The sequence below is a fragment of the Anoplopoma fimbria genome, chromosome 7 (assembly GCF_027596085.1).
Source record: "Anoplopoma fimbria isolate UVic2021 breed Golden Eagle Sablefish chromosome 7, Afim_UVic_2022, whole genome shotgun sequence".
Taxonomy (NCBI): Eukaryota; Metazoa; Chordata; class Actinopteri; order Perciformes; family Anoplopomatidae; genus Anoplopoma; species Anoplopoma fimbria.
Genome location: NC_072455.1, coordinates 8,620,160 through 8,637,900, shown reverse-complemented (window position 1 = coordinate 8,637,900; position 17,741 = coordinate 8,620,160). Strand labels below are relative to the sequence as shown.

General features: G+C 40.3%; 2 protein-coding genes across 2 annotated transcripts; one reads left to right on the top strand and one right to left on the bottom strand.

Moving 5' to 3' along the window:
• Nucleotides 1-4,550: 4,550 nt before the first annotated feature.
• On the bottom strand, nt 4,551-8,530 carry LOC129093465 (NHL repeat-containing protein 3-like). Its single transcript, XM_054601492.1, has 4 exons — nt 8,468-8,530; nt 8,074-8,359; nt 7,410-7,612; nt 4,551-7,284 (listed from the first exon to the last, which is right to left on the bottom strand). The coding sequence occupies exons 2-4, from the start codon at nt 8,330-8,332 to the stop codon at nt 6,685-6,687; spliced, it is 1,062 nt and encodes a 353-aa protein (XP_054457467.1). The 5' UTR covers nt 8,333-8,359; nt 8,468-8,530; the 3' UTR covers nt 4,551-6,684.
• Nucleotides 8,531-8,804: 274 nt separating this feature from the next.
• On the top strand, nt 8,805-16,305 carry nrbf2b (nuclear receptor binding factor 2b). The gene is made up of 4 exons (XM_054601508.1): nt 8,805-9,015; nt 11,881-11,965; nt 12,491-12,531; nt 14,932-16,305. The coding sequence occupies exons 1-4, from the start codon at nt 8,986-8,988 to the stop codon at nt 15,637-15,639; spliced, it is 864 nt and encodes a 287-aa protein (XP_054457483.1). The 5' UTR covers nt 8,805-8,985; the 3' UTR covers nt 15,640-16,305.
• Nucleotides 16,306-17,741: the final 1,436 nt, after the last annotated feature.

The following is a 17,741-nucleotide window of genomic DNA, read 5'->3' as shown; positions in this document are numbered from 1 at the left end:
GTGAGAGTGAGCGTGTGAAGAAAGGAAGAAAAACGGTGATATATAGAAAGTGTGAGGTGGACGGGGATGCAGAGAGTGTGTGTCGGTGGGACCGTCCTGTTGTGCAGAATAGGCAAACTCCTACATGCACATTCCTCAGTATTATATGGAAGTCAACAGGAATGACAGTGTGGACACGCACATCCTTGACAGCTGCACAGTGAGCAGGGACAGGGCGAGTATACCTGCAGCAGGAACAGATGTGTGTCAGAGGTGGTGCTCCTCAGAGACAGCAGCTCGTGGCTCTCTGACTGATCTCTGTCTCTTCTAAAACATGTGACGGATACTTATTTATGTGCACATACAAAAAGAGTGAGCAAACTCAAACCGGCTTTATTTTTTAATGATTAAATATATGTTTTATAGGAACAAGTCAAAGTGGTCTGTAATAGCTTTGTGCTACGTGTACTTTATTTTCAATACAGTAACACAGTTAGTACTTCAAAATGTTGGTATTGCTTTCTACAACAGCCATGTTTAAAATGCAATTTCACATTAAGGAATATGCACCATGTTTGCACAAAATCAACATAAAACAATAGAGGTTTTAGCTAGAATAATGCAGGTAGGGCCCATAAACTGATACTATATTTTATAGCACCAATTTGCTATTAATCAAATGACCAAAAAACCAATGACACTGAGCTACATTAGGGACCCTGTGGACGGACTGTTGCCCACTTTGCTTAGTTGGTAATGGCACATGATTACCCTTGACTATGCATGGTCCCTACAAGAAATATAACTTCATGTTTGTAACCGATTCGGAGAATCGCTGTAGATTCTGCAAATCTTTATATTATTTTAGCATGTGCGTTTTTTAAAATTTTATTTATATGTTATTGTTATTGTTATTATTATTATTATTATTATTATTATTATTATTATTATTATTATTATTATTATTATTATTATTATCATTATTAGTAGTAGTAAAAGTATGATTGTTATTACTGTTATTGTTATTCTTAATAATATTATTATCACTATTGTTATTGTAATTATCATTATTGTTGTTGTTATTACTGTATTTTTATTAATAATAACAATAATAATAAGTAGAAGAATTCCTCTTTTTTTATTCTCCAATCTCGGGGAGGGGAGTGGGTTGTAAACATTGGCATACTGTTTAATCTACAATGTTTTAATGTTTGAAAACCAAGTAAATACACATTAAATAAATCCTACACACACACACACACACACACACACACACACACACACACACACACACACACACACACACACACACACACACACACACACACACACACACACACACACATACACTTGCATATTGAGATAGTTTGCCACCCACTCTCCCGCTGACAGGTCCAGCTCAGAGCCAGAGTTTGTGACATGGCGCCCCCTGATGGTCAGAACTTCACTGATGAGTACTGTACTGCACACATTACAAACATTAGGGATTTTGGAGGCATGGTTGGAGCACATACATTAATATGTATTACTCCAACAGGAATTTAATATCTTCCGACAGACATTTATTATCAAGTGCGGATAATATCAACGTACACACAAATCACATTTTGAGAAAGAAGACAGACCACTGTGCTTGTTTTGTGTTTAAAGGATTGGTACACCACAAAAGAACAGTCAGATTCCTGTTGCTGGATGGCAATTTTGTATAAGCTTATGCTTTTTAATGTAAATCTTTATCTGAATCATAAACGTAACCACAGCTATAAAACAAATGTTACTGAGTAAAAAGTACAATATTTGACTCTAAATTTGAATTCAGGTATAGAGCAGTATAAAAGTTAAGTAGAAGTACCTCAAAAGTCCAGTACTTACCACTTAGCAGTACTACTGCATTTATATTAAGAGTTAGTGTGAATACACTCACCATGTTTTATATATAGTAACGCAAGTTCATTTATGTCTCATGTAGATACAAGCTAAGAAGAGCAGTTCAAAGTGGGACTTTCACACTGTGTCACTATGAGACAGTGGGCCCCTGGGCACAGACATGCAAAAGGCCCCACCACTCTCCTACATGCAAGACACACAGACTTTATAGTTGTTTCGTTCTTTGTAGTCATTTTGCATCTCTTTTTAGTTCTTTTGAGTCTCTTTATGGCTGTTTTGAATCCCTTTGTAGCTGCTTTGAGTGTCTTTTTGGCCATTTTGCATATCTTTTAGTTGCTTTAAGTTTCTTTATAGCTGTTTTGCGTCTCTTTGTAGTTTCTTTGTGTCTCTTTGTAGTCATCGTGTGTCTCTTTGTAGTCGTTTAATGTTTCTTTGTGGTCATCTTGAGTCTCTTGCTTGGTACATGTCTCTTTGAGTGACATTTTGTAGGTGGCCAGGTGGGCCCTGACACTTTGGGCTGTGCTGTTAAGTAAGTCAGTATGTCTGTGAAATATAAAATATCTTAAAGAGAAACTTTTGAAACTATGAATTATTAATATTATCAGTGATTTACAGGCATGTATAGAAAATCAATAATAATAATAAATGTTTTAAAAGTATTGTATTATAATGTTATTTCTTACATTTGTCTGCAGTATTTGTTTTAATGAATAGTGAAACAGCCTTTCTATAGTACTCATATTTCTTTCATTTTGGGTCAATTTAATGTTAATGTTGTTAAATTGACAAACAATAAGTCAGAGTTAGAGTTAGAGGTGAGTTTATGCTGAAAAGAAAGGATGTCATGCATGTGGGGGTAAAGACAGTTTTAAAAAAGACAAAAATAAATGCAGAGAAAGATTTACCAAAAGATCCATCAAAATGAACCCTGAACTGAATGTCTCCCTCCATGCCTGGATCATCACTGTAGTGCCTCTGGTGTGTAGGATTCTGTAATGGTGTTCTGTGGAAGTGTGTCCTAATATCATACATGTAATGTCCACAGCTCTCCATGCTCTTCTCTTGTTTCAATGGTGTTCCTGTGCTGAGAGGCCACTGCAGCCCTGTGACAATGACACCACTGTGTTATTAAGCTTTGTGTTGTACTATATTCACCCCCCCCCCCCCCCCTTCATCTCCCTCTTCCTATGACCCTGCTCCCTCTCACTCACAGCCTTCTGCCTCTCTGGCAGCGTCTTGCTTAAGATCCCCTCTTTCTTCCCCAAGCTCTCCCCTCTGCCTCTCTCCACTTCTATATTTTATTCAATGAGCTGGGACTCGATTCACATTTGTCTGTTGTTTGCATGGACGCCTACTGAGTTCCTCTCACACTCAGACAGTGGTAAGGACAGAGCAGCTGGAAACTGTGCTCCATATGAATGTATAGGCCGGGCTGTGCTCAAAATATGAATGACAAAATATTCATTGTTTGGATGCAAGACACTTTAGATAAGATAACACAAATATGAAATACGTTATTGTTATTTTTTGCTTTTACAACACTTCAAAGACACAATCTTTACTCCTTTATGAAATTAAATAAGTCATGAAGTCAGCCGTGTGTAGCATGAGGAACAAAAATGACCCCTTCTTGCTGTGAGGACTTTTGTGAAAGCCAATGGATAAACCAATTGTTGTTGTTTTTTAAAGGCACTAAATAAATATATGATTCTCATTTGACTTGGGTGGAGTTCCTATCCTGCTATTGATTTAGAGTTTTATGAGGCATATGAACAATAAACATACTTTTTACTTCATGGATACCGAATGAAACTGTGAACAAGTTGACACCTTTAATGTTTACACTTTAAGATATATATATATTTTATATTTGACATTTATGGTACTGCTAGTGGCACATCCAAGAATATTTGACCTGTTTTATGCAGCTATAGACAGAATATAATTCCTGAGGTCAGCAAATGCTCATCTGTACATGTTGATGTGCTTGTGTTTCTACATAATGCAATCAACAATCTATCAAGAAAATGAATTTAAAAAACTGTCATGAAATGTATAAATATTGAAATATATGTTTACATATATACAGATATATAAAGTGAGTGAGCGATTTATCATCACATCTCTTTGTGGAATTAGATATGCGCAGGAAACTGTATGTTCTGAGCTCCATCTAGTGGTATGATATAAAGCTAATCTAGCTTGTTATTAATGACTATTAACAACCATCTCAAGTGCATCAACTGTGCACACGCTTACCAGTAAAGTGCCATAGTAAGTATTTGAAGGAACAATTCTTGTCTACGCGTTCTCGTAATAATTTTATCTGCATGCCTGGCTATGCTGCTCCTCAAATGGTCTTTATGGAAGACATTTAGGGCAACAGTGGCTATATTTATACTCATGTTTCCATCATGTCAGCAGTGTGAAAGCAGCACTCATCCTGAAATCACTCAGCAGATGCATTGCTATTGGCCCTGTTCTTGTACATTATACTTAGAGAGGCCCTCTGAAGCACAAGAACATGGAAGTGGAGCTGATGGCAGTAAAAGCAGTGTCTTCACCTGTAAAACAATTAGAATAAGAAATGCTCTTTTTCTGCTATTACTGATACATATCAGGCCTTTCCCTTCTTAGCTGGATAGAGGCGGAGGACCAGCATAGTATAAAATGAAACACGCCGCTATGATTAAATATTTTTTATTTGAAGTTCCACTCACCATTTGGTTCCCTGCCAGATTTAACTTAAAAGACACAAAACATAACATTTAAAAAATCAACTTCAAAATGAAAAAACAAACCTCTTTACCTTCAACAAATTTAAACCCACATGTCAAAGTACACACTTTACATACAGGCCAACTACCAGAATATTGTGCAAAGTAAATGCTAAGAAATTCATGCGTCCGCATTTCATTGGCCAAGTGCAAGATGATGAAAATGAAACCAAATAAACCAGGTCAATTAAACTTCCTTGAAACATCATTTAAACTTACTGGACACTTCGTCTGTTTTACACAGAGTATATCACCTTCAGCATGGAACACCGTTTCTAAGAGACTAATATCAGGGCTTCAAAATGCATCATCGGCACATTTCAGGCTGCTGTTGGACACAGCAAATTACTTTTCATTAATACAGTTATTAGTTCAGTAATACTCGAGTGATCATTTTATGCCACTGATAATGATAATATGATAGAATTGTAATGCAAGTAAACCCTTTCAAAGAGTAATTATCTTCTAATTCTTAAAGATATTCCAACTTAGGACTTTAACTAATGTTAAACATCCTTAAAAATAAAACATCAATAAAATAAAACCTTACAAACAAAAAAGTGTAATGCCTGCACAACGCCCTACTCTCATAAAGGTAGGGGGAACCCAGCTGTTTATTCTGGGATCATGTCAGGGACATTCCTTTGTGAACAAACACACATGTAAACACAAAGGCCAATATGATAAAACACTTCAAATCCGATGAAACCATTTCGGTTTACACGCTGTAATTACCAACAAAACAGGGCCTGAAAACAAAAGTCACATGATTCACATACAGCTCAATTATTGGACAGAGTTTTGTACACAATAGGGAATGCAGAGGGAAAAGGTGCAGCAGTCCTACAGTTCCAGTTTTATGTCCCTCTCTGAAGGACTGTTGAACAAACAGCAGCAAGCGGTCACAAACATCACAAGCCATTCTTTTTTCCACATAAGGTGGACAGTGGCAGCACAGAGTCACTGGAGAAGCAAAGAAGCTATCACAATACATTTCTCACAGTGAGGATGATATCACAATACGGATGATTCTGTAATACAGGCAATATACTGCAAAAATAATTACCTATACACCTACAATGGCAAACTAATTTTTCAGAGAGAATTACCCAGCCATACACTGTATTTATTCACTGCATTATGAAGTGCTTCAATAAAATGTATAGACAACTTAGATCACACTGTGCATTAAGATTTTGAAGACATTTTTTAAATGTCTTTAAAAAGATCCATATAGTGGCCAAAGGCTGAATAAAAAGAACAAAGGAGTTTAAAGTGACTTCAGAGAAAAAAGAAACAGCACGCGTCTTTTTAAGAATTCAAGTAAAAAAACAAATGGCAAATAACTTCCCAAACAGCAAGTAACAATGGTAGCACTGTCAAATAACATAACAAATAACTAGTCAGCATGACACCTCATCTATTGTGAAGAAACCAATTCAACTGCATTTCATTTTGTAGTAGCAGAAATTTTACACTGCTAAATTGGTTTTGTAATATTTGCTTACAAACAGACATCCTGCAGCTTTTTTACTTATTTGAACTTTTTAAAGCAGCATACGCAGACGAAACCCTGTTTCAAATAATGACATTTATATACCAGATGGTTTTGCCAAATACCATGGATGGATTAGTGAGCGGTACCGTTCTGGGCACCATAGAATCATTACAGTGCAACATGGCGGAGTTTCAGTTGATTATTCACTTTTGAAAACATAATTATGAATATTATATTACATTTCTTGGAATAAGTCCCACAAAATGCTGTACACTGGCCTTGGCATTGTGGGTTTTTTTTCAAAACATATATGTTGCAAACTCGAGATATAAAAATGTAATTTCTATGAGACAGGGTTGTCAGGGGACACTTTGACATCTTAACATCTGATGTCTTATCTTATTATAGGGTTCTTCATTCTGACATCACATGATTGCAAATTAGGTAAAAGGTGGACCTTGTCAGTCCAGTTTTAAATGGTTGGTAATGCTCATTAGAGGCGCAGTTAGTTTCTGATCCATCAGGCCATTTCAAAGTGTGTCACTACAGGAAACTCCCACCCAGACTGAAGGGGGTGAACTTCTGGGCCTGCTGAGCTCCAATTTCAGCCACGTACAGGGCCCCTGACTTCAGGTCCAGGTCCACCAGGTGGGGCTTCACTTCGTCAGCCAGCTGGATCACGCTGGCCACACTGCACTGGCCAATCGAACCCACCGGTGGAGCGTCCAGCAGCGAAATCTGGTTGGTGTTGAGCTGGACAACGACAAAGTACTTCTTGTCCGGGGTCAGGCGGACCGAATAGGGCGCATCCTCCGTGAAGCAGCTCCCCCACGTCCCCAGCCAGTCCCCGGTGATGGAGTTAAAGACCTGGATCCTCTTGTTTCCCCTGTCGGCCACCCACACCCTCTGGACGCTGTCCACAGTCACGCTGTGGGGGATGTTGAAATGAGCCGGGCCTTGTCCCTTCTCTCCGTGCATCCATAACACCTGCTGCTCTTTGGACAGCTTGATGAGGCGGTTGTTCATCCCGCCGTCACCGTCCACGATGTACATCTCTCCGGAGTCGTGGACGAAGATCTCAGCCGGTTGGTCGAACTGCAGAGGGTTCAACCCAGAGCCTGCCTCCCCCGGCGTACCAAGCACCTGACGATACAAGAAAATATTCAAAGCCGAGCAACATTTGGCGTTTTTCTAACTCTATGTATCACGCTAAAACCTGAACCAAAGACTTTAGGTGACAATTAAAATCCCAGATATAAAGCGGTCACCTGCAGAAGCTTCCCAGATGGTGAGTACTGTTTGATGCAGTGGCCGTACGGGCCGTCCCCCACATCTGTGATCCACACAGTGGGGTTCAAAGAGGCGGGGTCTGCTAAGAATATTCCATGAGGCATCTCCAGGGTGGTTGTGTTCCAGGACATGAGGAAATCTCCATCTGTGGTGAACACCAGCACCTTGGGCACATTGTCACCTGATGGCAAAGCAAAGGCACAGACATAAGGCTGGGTATTCAATATGATAATATATGTCATTTTAACAGAAGCATACTGTGACGAAATCAATATATTGAGATGTTGCGATACACAATCCCGTTGTTGAAACTGATATTATATATTATTTATATTATATTATATATATAACTTAGACCTAATACGGGATAGAAGAGTTTGGACATATACCATAGCACATTTCATATTGATTTGAAGAACAGAAAAATAAAAATCTTAAGTCTAAAATCTGGTATTATCCTCACAAATGTTAACGAACTTTACCAATTCATGTGTTTTTTTGTTTTTTTTAGGTAAAGGTTTTGTCCCGAGTGTCATCAACAAACCCACATTTACAGTCCATATATATATATAAACAAAAAAGAAAGATGTAGATTCACTCCAGCTTTAAGAATGGAGTATAAACACAGCTGATACTGTTTACCTCTCTGCGCCACATACACGGCACCAGCGTACTGGTTGACAGCTACTCCAAACACCTCCCCGGTGAACAGCTCCGGGTTCTTCGGCCAGCTCAGGTCCAGCTTGTAGAGGGGTCTTCCCAGCAGCTGGTAGTCGTGCCTGAAGCTGGAGCTCCCTGACTGCTGACTGCCGATGGTGCCGTACAACACCATCATGAGCACTGCTAGTGAAGCCATACTGGACGCAATGCAACACGTAGGGCCTCTCCTCTTGATCAGCATCAGTGGTGTAAGGGCTCTGAGAGGACACTGGTTGGATTGGTGTACCGTTAGTCCACACAGTGAGAAACCAGCAATGCATTAAGATGCCATAAAGTTAAAATCCAGGGATTTAAATATGATCTGAAATTCACTTACCACATTCAACGTAGTCACTTCCTTGAGTCCTGAACGAAAACGAAACAGAGAGCTAATCAAGTGGGTAACATATACAGCATTTCCGTTCAAAGTGTCGCAGTAAAAGTATCACTGAAGGACCCGTCGATCGTAATGCTCCGATGTTACTGGTTATGGGGCCGGCAAGAGGTCAGGCGACGTGTGAACGCATCTTAAAGACACGTAGATGCGTTCTTTAGGTGTTTTGCATCGACCATTTCCACCGCTATTATTTTAAGGCTTTTATTTTGTAGGGCTTTTTCTGTTCCCGTTAACTTGACGCAGCAAAACATCCGGCCGAGACGTGCTGTGACGTCACGCCGTGTTGACGCAGCCGTGGCTGTGGAAGCGACTGTGCTCCTCTGACAGCGTCCAACACTCTTCTTCTTCTTAACTCAGTCTTCTTCAAGACTCTCTTTCTTTTGGTCGCATTGCGAGTGACAGTCCGTGGGGGACGGAGACACCTTTCATGCAGCGTGAACCATCGAACTATCGATTCCATGGAAGTCGTGGACAGCCCGCTCAATCTCGTAAGTTTGGGTCTCGGTGTTGCAATAGCAGGCTAGCGGTGCTGTAGCTAGGTGAGCTACATGAGCTAGCTCCCATAGTGAGTGAGCGGCTGAGCGCTACGTTTGCATATGTTCCTGTTGTCGTCTGCTAGCTTGGACATGCTACACATAGTAGACCAGAAAGACCTCTGACTCTGGAACATTGTAGCCATTGCCCGGTTTTATTCTGATGTAATGACTAAGTGACGTTAATAATTGTAATTAACAGCGAGAGATGATTGTGTGACAAGTTGTTAGCGTTTGACAACAACCTGCTGTTAGCCGATTACAGTGTTTCTGAACCTAACGGTGTGACGTTATGGCTAACTTTCACATGTTATACATGACGGTGCCTTAACAATCTAATGAAATGCTACCTTAGTAAAAGTTCACCTCCATATTGTCTGGTTGTTGTCAAAGAAAAGGACAATGACAGGGGCATTCCCTTAAAGGGAAGTTATCTGGTTTGATTCAGCACACAACATTGTGATCAGCATTATAATTAAGGACGACATTAGAGGGTCTGTATTTAGGTGTATCGGTGCAAATGGAAAAAAATGAAAGGAGAAGAAATAGATTATAAAGTGATCATGATCAAGGTATTACTTCACCATGATCCTCTGATGACACAATAATCTTTAAAGATATTTCCTTTTGGTGTCTATGATGATAGTGGAGGATAGCCTAAGTTTGTGTGTCTTATGAATCTTAATAACAATAAATTCATAGAACTGAGCATTCATTTTTCTCTGAAAAATAAATCACACTTCAGGTATTTCCTGAATCCTCAGACTCCTAACTATTATGGTTTAAATCGGTGTGTGTGTGTATATATATATATATATGTATATATATATAAACATATTGTTTTCCAAATTTCAACTCTATAGTAAACAATATTATAATAAGATTTTGAGCGAAAGCCAGCGTAACTTAAAACACTAGCCACCGTCGTATTGCCTATTTCAGGCTAAGAATCAGCCTCACCGACAGCCGGATGTAAACAGATTTGTGTGAGCACTAAAGGTTGTGGAGGGCTTTTGGTACTCCAGGATGTACCCGTTTAAAGGGCCACCACTGGAGGAAAAAAATCTGTGCAGTTGAGTACCTCGCTCGATTATGAAGGGCAGCTCCATAATCACATGCAACAACAGGCATGATAATCCAGCAGAGCATAATAAACAATCTGAGCCAACCAAGTTGGTAAATCAAATAAGATCAGGCAACACCACTTTAACCTTAGCTCGTAGCAGGTATGTCATTCACATTTGTACTCATTTATAACCGTCAGCCAATCCCAGGGGGAGAGCTCACTTACCTTCAGTAGACTATGAGGGCAGCCTCAGAGATGAGCAAGACTGGACTTTGGTTGGAGTGCACAAAATAAAAAACTTTTATTTGTCTTTTACAATTAAAATAATATTAAAGGACACAAAAATGGATTATGCAAAAAGGCAATAAAAGAAAAGACAAAATGTCAGAAAGTGACTACTTCTGAGAAACCTCAAGGTCATGCCTCAGCCTCGGACCGAACAGACCTGCTCCACCCCTTCCCTTTCCAGTCTCCTCCTCTGTATAGTTATTTCTTCCAGCATCTTAAACTTCTAGGTCCATATATGGTAGATAACTAAACATTGTCAAATCACTGGATAGAGATTTAATGCGTTCAGCGTCATATTTCCTCACCACAACGTTTTGGAGCTTTTAATGGTGCAGGCTTGTCTCCTGCATCACTTTACATTACATTACATTACAGTCATTTAGCAGACGCTTTTATCCAAAGCGACTTACAATCAGCAGTATATTACATATCATTCACCCATTCACACACTGATGACAGGCTACCATGCAAGGTGCCACCATCAGACTCTAACTAACATTCATTCACATCCAGTCCACACCGATGGCAAGCCTTCGGGAGCAACTTGGGGTTAAGTGTCTTGCCCAAGGACACATCGACTGCCGAAGCCGTTTTCTCATTAAAAAAATGTAGTGTCACTGCATCTGAAGAATGGTTATCCAGCCAACAGTGGTGAAACATGACTGTCTCTATCCGATAATGTGTCCTGATCGTGTTGATACTCAAACGGAAATGGTCAGTGAAATGATGCTTTGTATGAATAATTATGCTTTTTTCTTTAATTTAGTCATTCGACAGTTCCTCCGCGTCCTAGATGAAGCTCAGAGGCCCAGCGCTGTAGCCTGAGAATAGCTGATCTAGATCTAGATCCAATATCAAGCTGAACTGGGCCTGCTCAGAACTTATATACACGTCACAAAGCATTATGGGATGGTAATTGCTTAATTGAGTTAAAATACACCAGTATGGAGGCATCAGCCTTCATTAGGTTTCTCCACTCATTTATTCAGGTTTTCCTTTAATTTGTCACCTGTCTATCCAACAATCTATCCTTCAGCAGAAAATCCTCACATTTGACAAGCTGATGACCAGATGTTGTTCTGGCACCTAACTTGATAACAAGCACACACTTACTTACATTTTCTTGAATTGAACAGAATTCTAATGACTGAAGATTATTACTGAAATTACAGTTTAATTCTCAAAATTCTGGCCAATTCATTTTTGTGTGGATTGTTTGTATTGATCAACTTATTATTAACCATGAACAATAGAGAATATTCCCTTGATTTGTGTGATATTAAATGATATATTTATGAACAACTCCCTCCATCTACATCTAATTCTCCACCCACTTCCTCTTTATCTTCTTTCCTAAATTCTGTACACTCTGCCCCCTTTTAAACAATCCCGCCACCCACGGACTTCCTTGTCTTCTCCGTCTTAAACTTATTCTCTTTGTGCTCCATGTGTTGGCCTCTCTTCAGGCTCATCAGCAGTGCAGGAAGGCGGACCGGTTGCTCGTGGCCGGGAAGTATGAAGAGGCCATCTCCTGCCACGGAAAAGCAGCAGGTGAGTTCAGTTCAGTTCCCCCTGTGGTGAGCTGCTCTCAAACATGCTGATGATCTGCGTTCTTACAGAGCTTTTTACTTCATTATTTTATTTTTTTGAAGTGAAACAATGACTCTTGGGATTAAAGTCAAGCTTGTCATGCAATTGACTTGACACCAAATTACAAATATGATGACTTTATTTAAGTTAATGTTGACTTCTCCATGTGTTGCTGTATCTCACAGTCGGGGACTAAGTCAACAGAGAACCGCAGTTCCATTCATAGTTTATCTGATGTGGTTGTGAACACCCTCAAATGAGACATCGCCATAACCTAACGATCCTTGTTTCATTTCCAGTCCAATGCTGGAGAACAGAACTAACGACACAAGCAATGTGACAATGTGTCTTTCCTAATTATCTGAAATAAGTTGCTTGTCTCATGAATTCATGTGAATTGTTACAGCGTTAACAGTAAGAGGCTGTATAGTATGTATTGTAGCCTTTATTTGCATCGTGTTTCTCAACTCTCTGTCTCTCTCTCAGATCTTTTGACAGATGCAATGAAGACAACAGAGTGTGAGCAGGTGAGACATTTCACTTTTTGGGAGGATGAGGAAAAATGAAAAAAAATGAAATAAAGAAATCCAATTATTGTTGTTATTATAAAAGAGAATTTATGATGATACATAAAATTAAAAAAAAAAATCTTATTAGCGATGCCAATCTTTCTAATTGCCATCACGACATAAGCTGTCCATGTTGACCTGTGACCTGAAATTTAGCTAGCTAGCTTACTTATAAAACAATGCTTATAATGACAAACATAAATACTGAATCAAATGGAATACTTTGAGATTCAAAATGCAAATGTAGTTATCATTGCATTAACAAAAGTAAGGATATATGTATATTCAGGTTTTGTTTTTATTCTTTATTTTATTTTTTACATTTGCTGTAGTATTGTCAATGTCTTGCAAAAGGGGGTCCCAGATATAATACTCTTTAAATGTTCCGCGATTAATCTTTCTCTGACGTTGTATCGATGTTACACATCAGTAAGTAAGCGTGATAATGCTGTTAAGTACTGATGTCCACAGCAGTTCAAAGTACCATTGCCCTCTTTCTCCGCTCTTATTTCACATCATAGTTGTTGTTCCGTACCCCAGAACACCTGCGTCATCATCTCCATCACATTTGTTTACGTTGCCACGGTTACCTTCCACAAAGATGTTCCTCAAGTGCCTTTCAACTGGGGTCCGCTTCCTTGGTTAAAGTTAGGCTAAGCAGTCGGGCTACATACAGACACTTTGTTTGTCGAAGTTTTATTGACCTCACAATAAAGAGTGTCTCTGTGGCCTCTCCGCTCCACTCTACACAAGGACGTAAATTACACAAAAAACATAGTTCCCTTTCTGCTCACCTGTTTCCCTGGTTTTCTTTACGTACCGATGACACAACTAACCTTAAAAAACTCTCCGGATACTTTACAAAGTTAGAACCAGCTCCAATTCAGAACTGGGTTTGTACCTGTTTTCTAATGCTTTGGACATAAGGTCGGGTAATAACATACTAAAATACTATTCATACTAAGATTGAGTAAGTACTGCGTTCTCGCTACATAGTATGGGGATTCTGTGTACGTGAGAAATGCCCAGATGTGTGATAGATAGATAGATAGATAGATAGATAGATAGATAGATAGATAGATAGATAGATAGATAGATAGATAGATAGATAGATAGATAGATAGATAGATCGATCCCAGGCCTGGCAAATATAATCTGCTACAAAGAAGTCTCCTTTCCTGAAACACAACTCAAGTTTTTCATAGTCATCCAGCCAAAAGAATTCAACATAAATGGAAGTCATTTTACTAAAGAGGATACCCCTTATGTCCTCGTAGACAGGACAGTTAACAAAAAGTGCACCTCATTCTCAATTTCCCCGAGCTCACACAACAAACAGATTCTGTCCTCTGGAGTGGAATGAAACCTACCGCTCTCTATAGGTCTCGTGCTAATGTTCCTGAGCGTAACTGTGCACATAGGGATCTTTGTCTTTTGTTTAAGTTGTACTTAACATAAAGTTCTGCATTATAGTTATTCTTTTTGAGACAATAAGTTCGTAACCTTGGTTTACACCATATGTCAACTGACCATTTTTCTTTATGCATAAGAAACAGTTTGGTCCTAATATCCTGAATATTACAAAGTAACCTGTTCTGAAAAATGAAAGACAGGTCGGTCATATTACACAGATATTTCAAACCCTGAGCCCAGGGATGGCCATGCAAAATGTCTCAATGAAATATCTTTTTTGTAAGGCTCTGATCAGACATCTTCACAAGTCTATTCCAAAGTCGAAGCATTTGACATTTATGTCGGATGTTTGGAGGCTCCTAACCCATATCCCCAGTAATGGCCAAAACTGATGTTGATTTTTGAACTCCCAAGAATGATCTAATCGCTCTGTGGTGCACAGTGTTGCAACTTGTGTGCTCACGGAAACCCCAAACACCGGAAACATAGTCAGACACAGGACATACACGAGTTAAATAGTTGTGTATGAGTAAGAAATCCTAAATTACCACAATGTTTAACTTTGTTCAGTACAGATCCTAGTGCTCTTCCCGCTGACTGAGCTAGAACATTGACAGCTTCTCTGCCAAGATATGTATACTGTTCAGTGTAAGATAGCACTGTTGAACCAAAGTCAAAAACAACTGAACTTCTCTGTAAGATCAGTCTAGATCAGCAGTGTGAGACTTGAGCTTACCCCCACAATGCACTGGGCCGGCCTTCAGTCTTGTGGGATTTAAATGTGACTTAATTAAGCTTTAATATGTTGTTATGTGAAGAAAGATAAACTATGTGTGGTCAGTTGCACAACACAGCCTCAGTCTTTGCCTAGAATCCGTTTGATGTGTCAGTGTTATGTGTTAACGTTGTGAGTGCTGTGGCTGGTGTGATACTCTGTGTCCGTAGGCCCGTCTGTCCATGGAGCTGCAGAGGGACAGTCATATCAAGCAGCAGCGGCTGATCCAAGAGCGCTGGAAGAGAGAGGTGCGACGCGAGGCGACGAAGGCCCGATCTGGTCAGGTGCAGCCCTCCAGCGGCCCGGCCAGCCTCACCCAGACCCAGACCACGGGCCAGCTCCAGCCCCACGGTTCCCCAGGGCTCTCAGAGGGTGCAGGAACCAGGGAGAGAGAGTACGACACCTTGCTCTATCAGCTGCAGACTCGGCAGACTGGAGGCTGCCAGCCTTTGACTCCACCGTGCCCCGGATCTAAGACCACCAAAAATGACAAAACTCGCCTGGAAGAGCAGCAGACCACCATAAATGACCTGCGGCGCCTGGTCGACCACCTGATGGACGAAAACCAGCGTCTGACGACCGAGAACAAGCGGCTGCAATCGGAAAACGGCCAGCTGCGCGCCGAGGCAGTTGATGCGGCGGACTTCGTGGAACGCTCTGAGCTCTGGGTGCTCCCGCAAGCAGGCGGCGCTATGGGGACCGGGGGCGGGCAGGAGAGGAAGAGCACGGGCAAGGGGAAGGAGATCGCAATCCCTCAGCTGCCCCCGCTGGAGATGCCGGCTCAGGAGGATCTGTGTCTGGACGACCTGCCTCCTCTGGAGCTGCCAGAGGACATCCAGAATGAACTGCAGGAGCTGCTGGACAGGGATAAACTGTGATGAGAGACATGTCTCACACACAAACACACACAACCAGTTTGGAGTCTGGATGCCAAAATTGTTTGACATCAGTAAACCACAGGCTCCGTCCGATCAGACCTCCGCTTAAAGGAGGACAGAGCTGTCATGGGAATTCCACGACTTCTCTCTGATTCGAGAGAAACCGGTGCCACAAAGCTAACCACAGTAATCAGGTGGAGAGAGTGATGACACCTATACCACTAATACAATCTAAGATAAAGGAAGCGTTTATCCACCATGTCAGTTGGAACATCGGTGTGATTGCGATGGATTTTCTTTTTTATGTTTATTAATTTAACAAAATGTTTTTTTGGGTCTGCAAGTAGCCATTAAATAACTCTGAACAGCTTAGGCAGCATCATTTCATTGTTCCGAAGCTAAATGATAGTGCTTTTATCTATAGGTCGGTTATTTACATGATATTTTGTGCAAGTGTCAGCACAGTAGCCAACATCCCTTTAAAAGCTGCTGGAAATATATTGTACTGAGCAGAAAGGTGTGTGTGTGTGTCTGATCTGAGTGGTAGGAACATTGGAGGAACACAAGCACATGTAGGCCAATGGCTGCAGAGATTGATGATCATTTGTTGGGTATTTAATTTGATGAACATTAAATAAACAACAATATTGCATTGTTTTCTTATTACATTGGTGGATTTTCTTTTTGTCACGAATGTGATTTTGTATTACCTTTTATTTACTTCTTGCATCAGAACCTGGGAATTCTATTTCCTTTTTCACTCCAAGAAAGAAGAACGAAAGCGACAATGTGAGGTCTTTAAACGCACCATTGCCTTAAACAACTGAACTCTTTGATGATAAGTGTCTATTCTGTTACGTGATATTCTTCCAGGAGATAATCGCTAACTTTTGGCCCAACACTAAAATAGTTCTGTTTCAGAACACTCAATATGCTACAAATATCAAGTTATTAATATTCTTTCCGGTTGTCAGAGGAGTTAGAGGATGCTGAAACGGAGCAGCATCAACACACTGATGTTGGTGAGCAGAAAGAGACTATTAGTAGAAACCCTGTGGATGAACTGCTCCTTTAAAGGCATCATGGGAAGTGATCAGAACCAAGCTGCAGAAATGTCAGAGGTATTGGTCAAACCCTTACACACACACACACACACACACACACACACACACACACACACACACACACACACACACACACACACACAGGACTCAGGACCATGTGCAGTTTGATTCAGTCACATACACACATATTGCTGTTGTTGAAAAAAAAACTACCCTGCTGCATTTTTTTACTGTCTGTTAGCGAACATGAATTAGAGGCTTTAATGAGCATTTGTGTGGATAGTGATTGTTTTTTTTCTAGCACACACTCTTGTTTTCTTGCAGATTGGTGTTTTTGTGCAACAACAGCAATACACACATATACATACACACACACACACTTATGACATTAAAGGGATAGTTTGGGTGTTTCGAAGTGGGGTTAATGTGTTACTACAGTAGATGGAGTTTGGAGAACTAGCAGAGTACCAGCAGAGCAGTGTACTGCTGTAGACGTATTTTAGACACCTGAAATAACTAATATCAGTCTAAGTGTACGCTTTATTTAGAATATTTCCACAGGTTTGTTTTGCCGTCAGACAGCCCGTTCTAATGGAGAACTGAAGCCGTTGTCTAGGCTCTCCTCAAAGTCACAAGACTCCTTTGACAAAAACAGTCATTTTACCTGGCAGAACACAGGAGTCGCTAGTTTACTGCTGCCTCTATCGGCTCGTTTGTTGGTGTTAATGTGTGACTTTGGTGTTTTAAAGGGTTAGTACTGATCCACAATAACACCAGCTAGCCCATCCAGCGGTAGACCAGCAAAAAGGTCAAATGACAGTTTTTGTTTAAGGATTCTAGTGGCTGTGAAGAGCATAGATGAATATAACAGCTTCAGTTGCCCTTCAGAAAGGGCTGTATGACAGCAAGGTAAAAAGGTGATTTTTTTTTTACCTGTCTTATACAGTCAGGTCCATAAATATTTGGACATTGACACAATTTTCATCATTTTGGCTCTGTACACAACCACAATGGATTTGAAATTAAACAATCAAGATG